At 51.8% G+C, this 17,927-nt stretch overlaps 1 protein-coding gene across 1 annotated transcript in view; it reads left to right on the forward strand.

Moving 5' to 3' along the window:
* The window catches only part of LOC119975620 (heterogeneous nuclear ribonucleoprotein D0-like), a 31,553-nt gene extending 21,146 nt beyond the window's left edge, over positions 1–10,407 (forward strand). The window contains exon 3 of the mRNA XM_038815410.1: positions 10,367–10,407. Within this exon, the coding sequence (XP_038671338.1) occupies positions 10,367–10,407 (41 nt within the window). The remainder of the gene's footprint in view (positions 1–10,366) is intronic.
* Positions 10,408–17,927: the final 7,520 nt, after the last annotated feature.

Consider the following 17,927-nt stretch of genomic DNA (forward strand, 5'->3'; position numbering starts at 1 on the left):
CTCGCCATCAGTCTGTGGCCTCCGGATAGGCGTCATCACCACGGCCACAGTGGTTAACTCCTGTCGCCCAGGTGCCAACCCCAACCAGGGGGGGGCATCTCGAACCTGCCAGGAATCGTCGAGTATGCCAGCATGAAGGCGTCGTGCACACAGACGTGAATGATGCGCATTTGATAGTCACATATCAGATGCACATTCTTCGAATGGAGCCCCTTTTGGTTTGTGTAGAGTGGCTTGTCATTTGCAGGTGCTCGTAGGGGGGCATGCCCCCTCGACCCGGGGCATGTCGGCAAAGGCAGCAAACCCCATTGCCCAGGCATCCTGGTGGGTTCGGTCCACATTGAAATAGATGTATTGTGCCAAATGGGCACACAGGGCCTCCATGATGGCATGGATGCACCCGTGTACCGAGGTCTGTGAGATACCAGACACGTCTCCACTCAGCGTCTGGAAGGACCCGCGGCGTAAATGTTCAGGGCAATGGTCACCTTGACGACCACCAGGCGCGGGTGTCCTCCACCATTCCTCCCACGATGCCATGATCTGGGAGATAATTCGCATTGTCTCCCTGCTCAGCCGGAGACTTCGATAGTATGCCCGTTCTGGCAGGTCCTCGAAGGACAGGGAAGGTCTCATCCACAGTGTCCTTTGCACCTCCTCCCCCTCGGCCTGTTAGGCAGCCAGTGGTCCATCCTGGGTGGCCACCTCCTGTTCTTCTGGGGCATGCTCACTGCTGCACGCTCCCCTGCTGCACGCTCCCCTGCTGCTCGCTCCCCTGCTTCACGCTCCCCTGCTGCACGCTCCCTCCCCTGCTGCACGCTCCCCCGCTGCACGCTCCCTCCCCTGCTGCACGCTCCCTCCCCTGCTGCACGCTCCCCTGCTGCACGCTCCCTCCCCTGCTGCACGCTCCCCTGCTGCATGCTCCTGTGCTGCACGCTCCCCCGCTGCACGCTCCCTCCCCTGCTGCACGCTCCCTCCCCTGCTGCACGCTCCCCTGCTGCACGCTCCCTCCCCTGCTGCACGCTCCCCTGCTGCACGCTCCCCTGCTGCACGCTCCGTCCTCTGCTGCACGCTCCCTCCCCTGCTGCACGCTCCCCTGCTGCACGCTCCCCTGCTGCACGCTCCCTCCCCTGCTGCACACTCCTGTGCTGCACGCTCCCCTGCTGCATGCTCCCTCCCCTGCTGCACGCTCCCTCCCCTGCTGCACGCTCCCTCCCCTGCTGCACGCTCCCTCCCCTGCTGCACGCTCCCTCCCCTGCTGCACGCTCCCCTGCTGCACGCTCCCCCGCTGCACGCTCCCCCGCTGCACGTTCCCCAGCTGCATGCTCCCCTGCTGCACGCTCCCCTGCTGCATGCTCCCCTGCTGCACGCTCCCTCCCCTGCTGCACGCTCCCCTGCTGCACGCTCCCCTGCTGCATGCTCCCCTGCTGCACGCTCCCTCCCCTGCTGCACGCTCCCTCCCCTGCTGCACGCTCCCCTGCTGCACGCTCCCACCCCTGCTGCACGCTCCCCCGCTGCACGTTCCCCAGCTGCATGCTCCCCTGCTGCACGCTCCCTCCCCTGCTGCACGCTCCCTCCCCTGCTGCACGCTCCCCTGCTGCACGCTCCCACCCCTGCTGCACGCTCCCCTGCTGCACGCTCCCTCCCCTGCTGCACGCTCCCTCCCCTGCTGCACGCTCCCCTGCTGCACGCTCCCACCCCTGCTGCACGCTCCCCTGCTGCACGCTCCCCCGCTGCACGCTCCCTCCCCTGCTGCACGCTCCCCTGCTGCAAGCTCCTGTGCTGCACGCTCCCCTGCTGCACGCTCCCCTGCTGCACTCTCCCTCCCCTGCTGCACGCTCCCCTGCTGCACGCTCCCCTGCTGCACTCTCCCTCCCCTGCTGCACGCTCCCCTGCTGCACGCTCCCCTGCTGCACGCTCCCTCCCCTGCTGCACGCTCCCCTGCTGCACGCTCCCTCCCCTGCTGCACGCTCCCCTGCTGCACGCTCCCTCCCCTGCTGCACGCTCCCCTGCTGCACGCTCCCCTGCTGCACGCTCCCTCCCCTGCTGCACGCTCCCCTGCTGCACGCTCCTGTGCTGCAGTTTCCTACTCGTAGTATATATAAATGATTTGGAGGAAAATGTAACTGGTCCGATTAGTAAGTTTGCTGACGTCACAAAGGTTGGTGGAATTGCGGATAGCGATAAGGACTGTCAGGCACCATGGGGAATCTGAGACCGATGCCATTCCTACTGCCAGGGGTATCGTCGGGTGGTGCTGCCCTTGCCAGCAGTATGCTCCGTGGCCCCTGTCCAGTACCACCGTAGGGGCTACTGTGGGTTTTGCCACATGATGCCCCGTTGGTGGGTGGCAGCCGTGGATGGGGAGGGTGGTATGGCAGAGGGTGGGGTGCGGTGTGATGGGGTGGGGCACACATACGGCCGGTGTCATTCTGCAGAACCAGGGACCAAGATGGGTGGTCAGTGGGGTGCGCAACAAAATGGCTGCATTGCATGAAACAGCAAAGGTGGTCCGTGCCTGGACACTACCCCAGTCTGTAGCCACCTGAGTTGGCCACTTCCCCACACAAAATGGAGAATCGCAAAGACAGCAGGGAAAAATGGACAGTCTAACAAAACAAGCAGTTTTGCAGAGTTCTTTAGTGTATTCGGTCTGCAGAAAGCAGACAGCACTGAAACCAGCAGCCATGCATATTGATGAGCGATCCCCGGGAACAATTAGCTGCAACAATTAGCTACATTTGAGACACTCAATAGCAAGTCAAACTCCTCGGCGCCAACGGGAGTCAGAAACAAAGGAGACAAACAAGCCAGAAAGAACCGCCCAGCGATCGAGAAACAGCCCCAGTATTGGGGAATTCAAACCAATCGATTGGTATGGGATCCAATCGATTGGAAATAAACTCGGGGTCCGCCCAAAAGGGCCGAAGCCCCTGGGACCTATAAAAGACAGATCCCAAGTTCAGTTTGCTCTCTTAGCCGGCCCTCCCAGCAGAACATCTTAGCAGCTCTCGAAGAACTTGACCGTAAGAAGGAGAGGCATGGCCAACTGCTACACCATCAAGTAAGTGTCTAGTCAACGCACGCTACGAGATAGATGCTCCTGACCCCTTAGTCCATACCAGCTGGAAGCCTGCAGAATCAGGATCGAGCAAGAGGCCATTGTTCCCTGAGCCAGCGGATTCCCTTATCCAGATAGGTATTGGCCTGTTAGTGGTAGGAATAGCCTAATCTTTTAGTATTGTATGCATGAGTAGCATGAGTAGCGATTAACTGTGTATTAATAAACGTGTTTTGATTTGAACCTTACTAATTGGTGTATTGTGTCATTGAACTTGAACTTCTTCACCAGAACGAGCAACATTTAGTGGCGACTACGCCGGGACTCAACTAGAAGTGGCACCCCCAACTCCGAGAGAACCCAGCAATTTGAAATTAGAAATCCAATTGGGAACAGAAACAATCACAAGTGTTCAAGCAGTTCTAATAAATCCTCATAATTCGGAAGTGTGTTTTTGCATGCGTAAACTGTTGGGAGTTTATATTCCGGAAAATAGCGAAAGCCGTACCCGTGTCTAGAGCACCGCCTTTGTACCCCTTATTCTAAATTTAAAGAGAGCACAGATAGGAAAGATGGCCATGCAGGCAATGGAACGCCTCATGAACCCTCAAGAGTTCGTGGTCACAGCGACCAGCAGCAGAGTAGGACAGTGTCCCGTTTGGGAAGTCGAGATCAGAAAGTACCTCAAAGGGAAGGGATGGCCCCTTTGGAGCGAACTCTGTTCAAATGAGGAAACAGGTCCCGGGAGTATAGGACATACTTGGTGGGAGAACCTGAGCGAAATACACAAGAAGAGTTTAGTGAAAGCTCATAAGCCGATGACAATCGTGTCCTGTTTGGCACAATTGCGAGGCACAGAGGAGGTTGTTCGGACGCTCCGTGCAGATTTAGAGGAAAGAAATAGGATGAGTAAGGTTGACGTCAGCGATGTAGAGAGAGAGAATATCGAATTGAGATGGAGACTTGCAGCAAAAGATGTAGAGGTGGATGATGCCAAGAGGGCACACCAGTCTTGTCTGGCGCACTTAAGCAGCTCCCAAACCCAGTATGAAAAGACCGATCAGGATATGCAACGCACAGTCTTGATAAGAGAAGAATCCGAGAAGCAGGTAGAGACATTGCAGAAGCAATGCAGCGACTTAAAGGCAGCCTTAAGAGCACTCCATGCTGCCACCACAGAGCAGAGGCAAAGCTGAGTGGACCACGCGAAATGCCGGAATCAGATTGCAGAACTGCAGTCTCTGCTTTCCGTACAAAATGGGTTCCAAAGCACCTTTTGGACTCAATTAGATGAGGAAAACGGCCCCGATTGGCAGAAATTAAATGAAACAGCACAGAGATACGTTCAGGGAACATGTGCGCAAGAGAAACCGCAGAAGAGGAAAGGACCCCTACCCACCACAGAGCAGATAGCACCAGCACCCATGAATCCAGTCACCACCCAACGCAAAGCATCCGCAGACGGCGCACCAGATTTCACTTATACCACCCCCTTAACCGTGACCTAATTACGGGACGCGTGCGACAAAATCACACCGTTCCTCCCCACCTCAGACTCCCACCAATTCTTCGCGAGAGTAAAGCAACAGGCGACCATGTACGGCCTGGATGAGCGAGAGCAGGTGAAGCTCACCGTTTTACGTTTAGACACTTCAGTAGTAGCAGCCCTTCCAGACCCACAGAACGTTGGAGGAGGCACCCTAGAAGAGATGCACACATCGATCCTCGATGCGATCGGATATAATAGAGGTGACCCCGTAGAAGGCCTCAACAAGTGCAGGCAAAAGAAAACCGAGCACCCCACAGCTTTTGCAGGAAGGCTGTGGATCCATTTCACAGCAGTGTTTGGAAACTTAGATCGCGCCCATTTGACCCCAGACAACATGGCCAAATGGACCCGTACCCTTATCTCCCATGCCACAGAGGCAGGACAGAAAGCGTGCGCGAATTATGACCCATAAGAAGACGCTCACAATGAGAAATGGGTACTAAAAAGGTTGTCCCGCGCTTGGGAGCAATCTGTCGATAGTAAACCCGCAGTTAGGAAACCCGAAGATCAGCAGGCAGAGGCTGGTATTCAGGCAGTCAGAGTGCACCAAAACCCCACCTGGGTGAATGAAGGAAAGAACAACCCCCCACAGAAACCACAGGAATGTGGTTAGTTAGGACATTTTGCACGAGAGTGCAACGCCCCACAGAAATCACAGAGAGGCCAACAGACAGGCACTCTGAACAGAAATTGGACAAAGCCTATTCATAGTGTCAGCACCTGTTCAGACCAAGGAGACATGAACAGTACGGACTGACAGTGTTCCGGCTCCCCCACTTGGGTCTGTGACACCCTTTGGGATACGTCCGGACGACTGGTAGTTGTAGCAAAGATACGGGGACAGCCCATTGAATTACTCTGGGACACAGGAGGGTCCCGCACCACAATTAATTCCTCCAATATGTATCAAAAGGACACGTGGCCCACTACAGCCACAATCACCCTCAGCGGCTTCACAGGCCACTCACAGCAGGGACACATCACAGCCCCTGTACCCATTCAGCTAGGGACCATTACCACCAAACACCCCATTGTTTTAGTAGATCTGCCCCACACAGCCGAGCACATTCTCGGCATAGATTTTATGAACACACACAACCTGTCAATTGATCCAGTGAATTAATGTGTCTGGCGGATGGCAAGGTCAGAAAGAGTCCCCGCAACGCTCACAGTAGGTGAGTACGCAAACAGGATTAGCGCAGTCAGAGAGTATTGTTTTGATCCGACCACGCTCAGCACGGACAAACAGGTTAGGGCAGTTATGCAAAAGAATGCATCAGCATTTGCCAGTCACAGGCACGACTGCGGCAGAATGTCTGGACCGGTTCAAATTACAGGACCTGACCCTAGACCCCAAAGGCAATATGGATTTCCCCAAGAGGCAGAGAGAGAAATTGCAAAAGTTATCGACAGCTTATTAGAGCAGGGCGTACTTAGATCAGTAGCCTCTACTAATAATGCCCTGATTTGGCCAGTGAGAAAGCCTGATGGATCATGGCGACTGACCATCGATTATCGGGAACTGAATAAAGTCACCCCCGCAGTAGCCCCCATGGTAGCCACAAGTCCCGAGACCATGCTCAAACAGGGACTCAACTCAAAGTACTTTACGGTTTTGGATATCAGTAATGGCTTCTGGTCCATTCCATTGGCAAAGGCGTGCCAGTACAAATTTGCCTTCACATTTAAAGGACAGCAGAACACGTAGACATGCCTTCCACAAGGATTCCACAACTCCCCCTCCATTTTCCACCGACAGCTGGCAAATGGTTTGTCTAAATTCTCTCGCCCCGAATGTCTGGTCCAGTATGTGGACGACCTATTACTGCAGACAGACACCAAGGCAGAGCACATCATGCTTCTGTCTGAACTTCTGGAACTCCTACAGACAATTGGCTGTAAACCCCAAGAAGGCCCAAATTTTGGACAAAAAGGTGATATATTTGGAAACAATTATCACACGTGGTAAACGCGAGATCGAGCATAAAAGGATTGACTTCATTGCTAAATTGCCCCTTCCCCAGAATGTTCCAGCCCTCCAGTCGTTTTTAGGACTGGTTGGCCACTGTCGGAACCACATTGATGGTTTCGCGACCAAAGCAGCCCCCCTCTCAGACCTCCTAAAGAAAGGAGCCCCTTGGGAATGGCTTCCACAGCATACGGATGCTGTGGACGATTTAAAAAGAGCCCTTATCGCAGCCCCCACACTACAAGTTCCAGACCCACTCTCCCCTATGCTATTGAGGTAGCTAGTACGGATCACACCCTTTCGGCCATGCTCCTTCAGGAACGGCACGAGCAGCTACGACCAGTGGCTAATGCCTCCAGAATCTTAGATCCTGTGGAGCAAGGATTTTCAGCCTGTGATTAGCACCTGCTCGCAGTTTTCTGGGCAGTGCAATATTTTTCCTACATAACCGGACCGAACCCCATCACAATTCTGACCGAACACACCCCCACGCAGCTTTTGTTAGATGGACGACTGAAGGACGGCACAGTTAGTCAAATTAGAGCAGCTAGATGGACCTTTCTTTTGCAGGGGCGGGACATCACTGTGAAACGGACAAAGACACACACTTTTTTGGCAGATAACCTCCAGTACTCAGGAACACCCCATGAATGTGAGATCATATCCCCACTTCACAATACAGGACCCTTTATTGCAAGGACACCCCCCAAAAAGATAGGAAGTTCAACCCAAAGCCCCCAGCACACAGACACGTGTGCACCCTTGAGGATTTATGTGGATGGTTCATCCACTGTTTTAAATGGTAAGCGCATTACAGGATGCGGCATCTACGTTGAGGACGCGCAGGGACGTGCACTAGATGAGATGGCATTGAAATTACCAGGTCACTTAGGCGCGGCCATTGCGTACATTGTTGAGCACCCAGACTCCTTCCCCGGCCCGGCAGACATCTATTCAGATAGCCTTTATGTCTGCAACAGTTTAACAGATTTCCTACCCATGTGGAAGACAAGAGGACTTGTTTCCGCAGATGGGAAGCCCCTCCCATCAGCCCCATTGCTTCGCCATATTCTAGAGAAAGCAAAGGATAGGATTTTTGGCATAATTAAGGTTAGAAGTCACCACCGTTCATCCCCCCCTGGAAATGTGAAAGCCGACGCACTGGCTAAGGCAGGTTCCAGGCATGGACATTTTTGGAATCCCCCCGAAAGCGCCCCTGTGAGTGCAGTTCAGGTCTCACAGACCAACATTGAAGATTTAGCACAGGCTCAAAAGCAGGACAGCAATCTCAGGGAGATTTTAAAAGGAAAGTTTGCAGCCCCGTACGACAAGTTTAAAAACGCCCTGACCACACATGATGGTGTGGTTCTCAAAGACAACCTTTATGTGGTTCCTGAACAGGACAGAAATCAATTGATTCGCTTGTTCCATGACAGTCATGGACACCAGGGAATAGACCCCACCACAGCCCACCTGAGACAGCTCTGTTGGTGGCCAAATTTAAAAGACGATGTTACACATTACATAGAGAATTGCCTTATCTGTGCCCAAAATAATCCGGACAGATATTCAAAGAAAGCACAGCTTAGCCACACTCGCCCCGTTAATGGCCCCTGGACTAACCTCCAGATTGATTTTATAGGACCATTGCCCCCTTGCAGGAATGGTTATAAATATGTTTTAGTTGTCATCGACACATTCACTAAATGGGTTGAAGCATTCCCATCTAGAACCAATACGGCAAAAACCACGGCAAAGATTTTGACACGCCACGGCCGCGAGGCTCCGCAACCACGATGGGTGGGAGAATAGAGGGAGGTCCGCTCCCACACCTCCCGCTATTCTCTCACCCCCTCAAAATGGCGTGTTCGGTTTTCCGACACGCCGCTCGGAGAAACGCGGGCCGCCATTCTCCGACCCGGATGGGCCGAGTGGTCTGCTGTTCCCGACCTGTTCACGACGGCGGAAACCACACCTGGTCGCTGCCGTCGTGAACATGGCGCACCAGGTAAGTGTGGGGTCTAGGCGGGGGCAGATCGGGGATCGAGCACCATGACCGTGCTCGAGAGGGGACTGGCCCACGATTGGTGCCCACCGATCGTCGGGCCGGCGTCTCAAGGGGACGCACTCTTTCCCCTCCGCCGCGGCGCAAGATCAAGCTGCCACGTCTTGCGGGGCGGCTGAGGGGAAAGACGGCAACTGCGCATGCGCGGGTTTGAGCTGTCCAACCCGCGCATGCGTGGCTGACATCATTAGACGCCGCCGCGCCATCGTTCTTGGCGCGCTGGGCCTTGAAGCCAGGGACAAGGCCCGGCCGCCGAGTTTCCTGGTACGGCCTGCCTATCCCCCTGGGGTAGGGGAGAATACGTGTCCGGGAGAGGCGTCCAACGCCGTTGTGAACCTCTCCAGGTTTCACAACGGCGTCAGGCCTTGCGGAGAATTCCGCCCCACATCTTTACGAGATGGGGACTCCCCCGAAGCATTGAATCGGACCAAGGTTCCCATTTTACGGGACGTGTCATGAAGAACGTCCTCACGATATTTGGCATAACACAAAAATTCCACATCGCATACCACCCCCAGTCGAGTGGTATCGTGGAGCGCATGAATCGGACTCTAAAATCTACCCTCAGGAAAATGGTGCAAGAGAATAACACGACTTGGGATTCAGTCCTCTCATTCGCGCTAATGTTTTTAAGAAACACTGTTTCGACTTCTACAGGTTTCACCCCACACACGCTCATGACCGGACGGCCCATGAAAGGTACAGAATTCCTTTTTGGACTTGACTTGACCAGCCCCGAAGTGACGGCCCTCACCCACGAGACTGCAGTAAAACAATCGGTAGACAATGTAAAATCGGCTCAGTTAGCAGCCGCGGTAAAATTAGGCACAAAAAGGAAACAGAGCAAGGCCTGTTTCGATAGGACAGTACATGCGACTGAGTTTCAGGTAGGTCAGCAGGTCATGCTGTCTGTCTACAACCCCAGCACATTTCTGTCACCAAAGTATTCGGTCCGTATTCCATTGCGGACAATGTTAGCCCCTCGGTTCATAAAATAAAGTATCCAAACGGGAAGAGTGCGTGGTTTCATATAAACCAGCTCAAGGCATTTGGCTCGCAGTCTAACCACGGACACCACGTCATGCTTGACGCAGCACACCCCGCCCACAAGATACGCATTTCCACCCTCCCCCTCCCAGACCAGCACTTCCACAGACTAGACCTCGACTCCGCCCATTTACTTTAGACTCCTCCCCAACACGCCCACAAGCAGCTACAGCGGCGACAGCGACTGTGACTCTGATGAAAGCCACAGCACTCCTCGCTACTGCGCTGATACTACAGACCACACACACAGCGACAATGAACCTGACTCGAGTGACCCCTCTGAGATCACATACATTAAGGCCCCAGACCCAGAACCACCGCCGCACAATAAAGACCCCGACTTCATTCACACAAACTTAGACATGACTGTTTGGCACCGTGACAACTCGCACAGGCTCGTCCAGAATGACGAGATGCACCCAAGGTCACACCATGCAGCCCTAGCAGCCATTATTCATTTGCGAGTATGGCATCCGGGAGAAGAGGATGACAATGAGTCTGACTCCCAAAACCAGAACCCCTTTGCGACCCTGTTCACAGAAGATGATAATTGAAGTGTCCAGATGATGTAAAAGGAGGAACCGCTTCAGAGTGAAACGGTGTCCTTTTCTGATGGAACCTGCACGTTTTGTATTGCATGTTTGTTTGCTTGTGTTTGTTTGTTTCTTTTTCCAGGAACAGCTGCTCTGCGGACACATGCCCCATTTGTCCGCTGATACCTTTGAGAACTTGCCAGCATGCCTGTCAGCTGAGACCGCTGAGAGCTTGCCCGACCCACGTTCATAATTGCTCTTCTGGCTCGAAGGTAGAACCATTACAGCAACCCCCACGATGAATACACTCTTGCCTGTTCTTGTCAGGTTACTCAGGCAGTGGAGTAACGGCAAGACCCCCCCTCCGGTCAGCTAAGCTCGGGTACAGCACAGCACGCCCTACCCGGGGATTCCATCCAAATCTTACCCGTCACGGCCCATATGCAACTCATTTCGGCACTCTTGGCTTAAAAGTTTGATTTTGTTTTGTTTTGTTTTCAGGTAACCCTTTGGTTGCCAACTCCCCATGTTATTTACATTCACGAACATTGGGATGGTAATATACACAGCCTGCAAGACGGCTCGCAGTGGTACAGTATTTGAGAGTATGTCTGGTCCTAAAATTCATTTTTGAAGAAGAAAAAATAAAAATGAGGGAGCCACAGAGAGTGACCAATCATAAAGAGAAACTTGGCACAAGAGGACAGACATGCTAACGTTCAAGATATTAAGCAAGATACTAACAGACACTATGCTTGATCCCATAGATTTTCAGATGCTCCAAGGAGGGATCAAAGGAACAGAAGAGAAGAGAAGATGAAGATGACATCTTCTACCCTTGTGATATGGATCATAGGATCCATGTGGTTGCACGCGGACGCAAACCCCCTTGCCCCCACTCCACCAGCCGTAATGTTTCACTTCCACAGAACACAGAGAGCCCAGTAACAAGTAGCAACACGCCGACCTGGTGTGACCAGTTCATCACCTGATATTCACTTTCCTATGTGGTAGAATCACTGTTAGCATTGGCAATAATCTGCAGCATTGTACAGACTCTTTGTATGAAGAAATGGCGAAGGAGAGCCTACCGCTCTCGCACCCCGGTTTACAGGATGAGATCCCCTATTTTCGGGTTCCACCAGGCCCCTGAACCCCTCGAAATGTAATAAAGAACTTTTCGTTTGTCGTTCATTTGTAAATAAAGAAATGTGTTTTCTGAAAGATTGTATAACTCTGAGCTTGACTGCCAAGCCAGAGAAACGAAATATGAATGCTGCTATTGTTTTGTAATGTTAGGAAGTTAGTATGCTTGGATGTTTGAGTGAGTGTAGTTTATGAAATGAAATGAATGAAATGAAAATTGCTTATTGTCATGAGTAGGCTTCATTGAAGTTACTGTGAAAAGCCCCAAGTCGCCACATTCCGGCGCCTGTCCGGAGAGGCTGGTACGGGAATCGAACCGTGCTGCTGGCCTGCTTGGTCTGCTTTAAAAGCCAGCGATTTAGCCCAGTGAGCTAAAATTGAGGCTAGTTACAGGTTCCAGTTGTTGTTTGGTAATGCATGTCCCCTTGTAACATAGCGCCACCTAGAAATTGTTAGGTAAAATTTTCCTGCATAGTTGAGGACAGTGTAGAGGCCATGGAACTCACTGAGTGTAGCCACCTGAGTTGGCCACTTCCCCAAACAAAATGGAGAATCGCAAAGACAGCAGGGAAAAAAGGACAGTCTAACAAAACAAGCAGTTTTGCAGAGTTCTTTAGTGTATTCGGTCTGCAGAAAGCAGACAGCACTGAAACCAGCAGCCATGCATATTGATGAGCGATCCCCGGGAACAATTAGCTACAACAATTAGCTACATTTGAGACACTCAATAGCAAGTCAGACTCCTCGGCGCCAACGGGAGTCCGAAACAAAGGAGACAAACAAGCCAGAAAGAACCGCCCAGCGATTGAGAAACAGCCCCAGTATTGGGGAATTCAAACCAATCGATTGGTATGGGATCCAATCGATTGGAAGTAAGCTCGGGGTCCGCCCAAAAGGGTGCAAAGCCCCGGGACCTATGAAAGATAGGTCCCAAGTTCAGTTCGCTCTCTTAGCCGGCCCTCCCAGCAGAACATCTTAGCAGCTCTCGAAGAACTTGACCATAAGAAGGAGAGGCCTGGCCAACTGGCAGTCAATGCACGCTATGGGATAGATGCTCCTGACCCCTTAGTCCATACCAGCTGGAAGCCTGCAGACTCAGGATCGAGCAAGAGGCCATTGTTCCCTGACCCAGCGGGTTGCCTTATCCAGATAAGTATTGGCCTGTTAGTGGTAGGAATAGCCTAGTCTTTTAGTATTGTATGCATGAGTAGCGATTAACTGTGTATTAATAAACGTGTTTTGATTTGACCCTTACTAACTGGTGTATTGAGTCATTGATCTGAACTTGAACTTGAACCTCGTGGTGGTATCATAAAGATACCTGGCGACTCTAGAGCAAGGTAATAAAACAGAGCCAATTGAGTGTAAAGCACACTCACCAGAACAAGCAACAAGTCCATGTGTGGAGGGGGGGTATGTCACCCCGGGGTGGGGAGGGAGGGTGGGTCACCCCGGCCACACGGCACTTTACCCCATTAGCACCACTCCCCCCACCCCAGGCAGCCCGGCCAGTGTCCGGCCTGGAAGCCCATAGTCGCCCCTCTCCGTGTCCTACTTCCTCTCTCCACCTTTGGCCATGACGCCGGTTTCAAGTCACCGTTGTCGAGGCGATAGAGAATTCCGATTTGGCAAGAAATTGGCACCCGCCACGATTTCGGTCCCGGAACCAATTCTCCGCCCAATCGTGATTCCCAATTTCAGTGTCGGCCGATATAGAATCCTGCCCAATGGGTTGAAATCTTACTCAATCACTGTATCTCTTTGGTTGCATCTCAGATATAATTGAGTGCAATTCCCTCTCCCATAGTCATCTTACCTAGCATGAATAAAGATTAAATTGATTTTTATGTGTAGTCATGCCCAATTTGACAGGGAAGCCTGTACTTAGAGGAAAAACTGATCAATAACCTTCAACCCCCAGAAAAGAGAAATGATTGGTGCTTAAGGCTCATCATCTGGTGAAAGGTTATCAGCCTAAAATGTGATCTCCTCCCTCCAAAGGTGTTGCCTGACCTGCTGAGTATTTCCAGCATTTTCTGTTTTGATTCAGTTATCTGACATTCAGAAAGTGGCACGGTGGCACAGTGGTTAGCACTGCTGCCTCACGGTGCTAGGGACTCGAGTTCAATTCCAGCCTCACGTGACTGTCTGTGTGGAGTCTGCACTTTCTCCTCTTGTCTGAGTGGGTTTCCTACTGGTGCTCTGGGTTCCTCCCATAGTCCAAAGATGTGCAGTTTAGGTGATTGGCCATGCTACAATTGCTCCTTTGTATCCAAAGATATGCAGGTTAGGTTGGGTTATGAGGATAGGGCAGGAGAGTGGGCCTAGGTACGGTGCTCTTTGGAAGGGTTGGTACAGGCTCAGTGGGCCGAAGGGCCTCTTTCTGCACTGTGGGGGGGGGGGGGGGGGGGGGGTGTAGGGATTCTATGGTGGTATTTTGCTTTTGTGTTGTTGGAGGGCCTTAAGTTTGATTTCTCTGGGATAATTGATTCCAATTTGATCCCAAGGCTCGAAAAGCTAACAAATATAGAGCATCTTTATCACCTGAAAACATAGGGTTATTTCTGTTCTCAATGGCACAGAAACAATAGATTTGCCTCCACCCAAATTTCAGATTTATTTTCCGAACGTTTACATTGCAATTCTCTGCTGTTCAATTCTTTTTTTTTCATGTATTTTATTCCAAACATATTCAAAAGTACAAAAACATAAATAAGTTAAAAAATCATTCTCCACACTTCACTGTTCACAGTTTGCGCAAGTTTTTCCTCTCCCCCCCACCCCACCCCCACCCCCACCCCCACCCATGACAGAAAATTGCTCCAACATGGTAATGAACAGTCCCCACCGTGTCTCAAAGGCCTCCTGTATCACCCTCAATTCGAACTTGATCTTTTCCAACCGGAGAAAGTTGTACTGGTCCCCAGACAAGATGACAGTCCCAGTGGTGTTATCGACCGCCATTCCAACTGAATCCTTCATCGAGCAACAAGAGAGGCAAAGGTCACATTGGCTTCCTCCCCTCCACCAGCTCCGGCATTTCCGATACCCCAAAAATCATCACGATAGGGTTTGGCGCGGCCTCTACCCCCACAATCTTTGATAACGCCCCAAACACCCCCTCCCAGTATCTCTCCACTTCTCTGCCCCAGAACATATATGTCCATGATTTACTGTCCCTCGCCCACACTTCTTACACTCGTCTGCCACCCCCTGGAAGAACCCACTCATCCTCGCCCGAGTCATACGCACCACCTTAAACTGAACAAACTCATCCTCGCACAGGAGGAGGTCGAATTCACCCTACGCATTGCCTCACTCCATACTCCCCATCCTATCTCCCCCTCCAGCTCCTCCTCCCATTTCCCCTTAATCCACACCACTTACGCTCCCCCCTGCTGGGCCCTCTACAGAACTCCTCCATCCTAATCCATTCTAACCCCTCTCCTTCCCATCACTGCTTCACCTTCTCTGCCCAATAATAATGCAACAGATTTGCTAGAGCCAGCCCTCCTTTCTGCCTCAGCCTCTGTAACAGTGCCCTCTTCATCCTATGTACCTTCCCTGCCCATATAAACTCCAAAATCGCTGCGTCTAGTCTCCGGAAAAAGTCTTCGGAATGAAAATCGGGAGGGTCTGGAATACAAACAGGAACCTTGGCAGAACATTCATTTTTACCACCTGGACCCTCCCCGCCAGTGTCAGGTGTAATGTATCCCATCTCCTAAAGTCCTCCCTTACCTCCTCCACCAACTCTGTTATGTTCCATTTGTGCATCAATGCCACTCCCTCGTCACCTGAACTCCCAAGTACCTCAATCTGTCCTTGGCTACCCTAATGGCAAAGCTCCCAGATTGGCTCCCTGACCCGCCACATTCACCGGAAACACCTCACTCTTTCCGACATTCAGCTTATAAACTGAGAAGACACCAAACCTCTCCAATATGGCCATTATTCTTCCCATACTCCTAATGGGTCTGAGAGAAACAACAGCAGGCCGTCTGCATACAGCAAAGCCCAGGATTCCTACTCCCCCTCACAATCCCCTGCCACTCTACTAACGCCCTAAGTGCCATCGCCAAGCACTCTATTGCCAGCACGAACAGCAACGGCGACATCGGACACCCCTGCCTCGTTCCCCTATGCTACCTGAAGCTTCGTGACCTCATCTTGTTTATCTGTACACTTGCCACCGCAGTCACGTATAACAAATGCACTCATGTCACAAATTTCAGCCACCTCACGTTTAATAATAGTCTAATGCTGCTGAAAAGCTGCCTACCATTTACAATACATGTTTGGTCCTCTGCGACCACTCCCGGAACTCATTTTTCCATCCTCCCCGCCACAAACATAGCCAAAACTTTCACATATGAGTTTAACAGTGATATGGGCCTGTATGGCCCACACTCCCAATGAGTCTGTTATGTTGTGTAATTTGGAATAACACGAGCTGCCACTTGATGCAGTTTTGAGCAAAAGATGCTCCAGACTTTGAAGTGAGTTCAATGTGTTTTATTGAACTATTAGTACAGTTCTCAATGAGTTTGACTCTCTGCTAATCTAAATGTAGTAAATCAGTCTAACTGAACCAGCCTTGCTCTAAGCCACGTGCTGGGATGTGATGCTGAGGACACACCCTGTCTCACTCGGTAGATGTTGGTCTGTGGAAAGAGGCGGGGTGTGAGTGCCTCATCCCTTTTATAGTGAGATACGACCCCTGAGTGTTCTGACTGCTCATTGGTCGTGTCCTATTCTAAGTGTTCATTAGCTGCATGTTTGCATATCATGACATATCCTTCCCCTTCTTCAGGATGAAAGTGATCGACACTGGGTCATTGTCTCTGGTAGCTCCCCCTTCTCCAGCGCCTTGCTAAACACCTCATTGTTACCACCTGAGGCAGGGGTGTCCGATGTCGCCTGTTTGTGCTGGCAATAGAGCGCTTGGCGATGGCCCTTAGGGGGTTAGTAGAGTGGCAGGAGATTGAGGGGGGTAGGGAATCCTGGGTTTTGCTGTATGCAGACGACTTGCTGTTGTTTCTCTCAGTAATGGTGTTGTCATAGTGGTGCCAACTCCATCGCAAACTCCTCAGAGAACTCTGCCGGATAACCATCTGGAGGCCTTCCTGACTTCATCCCTTTTATGCTAACCATCACCTCTCTCAGCCCTAACGGCTCATTCAGCACCTGCCTTGTTTCCTCATCCAGCCACGGGAGCTTATCCATAAACCGTCCCCATAATCCCTTTCCCGCCACCCGGATCGGCCCCATATAACCTCTCATAGTATTCCCTAAATGCCTTGTTAATCTTCCCCGGCTCCAAAATCTACCTCCCCCTTCCCTGTCCACGCTCTCAGGATTTTCCTATACAAGGCCTACCTCCGTAGCTGATGGACTAGCAAACGGTTTGCCTTCTCTTCATATTCATACTGCACCCTATGTTGTTCCAATTTGGCATATGAACATTCACTAGCATCACCGGCGTCCCGTCCAAAACCCCGCTCACTATCATGTATCTCCCACTCCCACCCCACACTTCCTTAGCCCCTCAAACCCCCTCCTTTTGCTCAGAAGGATGGCCACCCACCATACCTGACCCACCCTTCCCTTTCTGAACCTAATGTGATCCTTCACACGGAGGTGTATCTCCTGCGGATAGATCACCCTGACTTCAAGTTCCTCAAGAGCACAAAGACCTGGGCCTTCATAACGGCCCATTCAGTCCCCGTACATTGCCCCCACCCCCCTCTACTGTCCTTCCCTTCCAATTCTCCCTTAATTTCACCTTGAACCAGGCTCATCCAGAAGGCCCCCTTTTCCACCCATGACCCTGCTCCTCCCTTACAAATTTGTTTTCCCTTGGGAAACAATCACACTGGCAAAATCACCCCATCCCAGAAAAATCCCCCCACCCTTTGGCCCCCACAATACCTGCATCTTCCCATATCCGTTATTCCAACTCCTCCATCTCCCATCAACATTCAGTTTCCCCCCAGTTTATGGTATCTGATGAAGTGATTGGCCTCCACTGGAGTTTGAAAATAGGACTCCCAGCCTTCAAAGGTCTCCCACAGTTTTGCCAGGTACAGCATTCCAAATCAGATGTGCTTTGGCCTTGGTGAGCCCGGCACATCTTTTTGTCAGCTCCGCTCCAATGTCCTGTTAGATTGGAACCCTGTTCCCCTCCCATTCACAGTTCCACTTCTCCATGACCCACCGCAAGGTCTTCTCCTTCTCCACAAACCTATGGAGCCTTATGATCACCACCTGTGGCGGCTGTTCCACTCACGGCATCTGCCTGAGGGACCTGTCTGCCTGAGGGACCTGTGTGCCTTGTCCACCTCCGGAGTCTTGTTCAGCACCCGCTCCACTAGCCCTGATAACGTGCTTTAGATATATCTTGTAACACTCGTCCCTTCCACACCCTCCGGCAAGCCAGCGATATGCAGGTTCTGCCTTCTGGATCTTTTCTCCTGTTCCTCTACCTTTGCCCTTAGCGACTTGTAAAGATCCCACAAGGGCCCCACCTCCACCTCCAGTACCACCACCTGATCACT

The sequence above is a fragment of the Scyliorhinus canicula genome, chromosome 13 (genome assembly GCF_902713615.1).
Source record: "Scyliorhinus canicula chromosome 13, sScyCan1.1, whole genome shotgun sequence".
NCBI classification, from domain to species: Eukaryota; Metazoa; Chordata; class Chondrichthyes; order Carcharhiniformes; family Scyliorhinidae; genus Scyliorhinus; species Scyliorhinus canicula.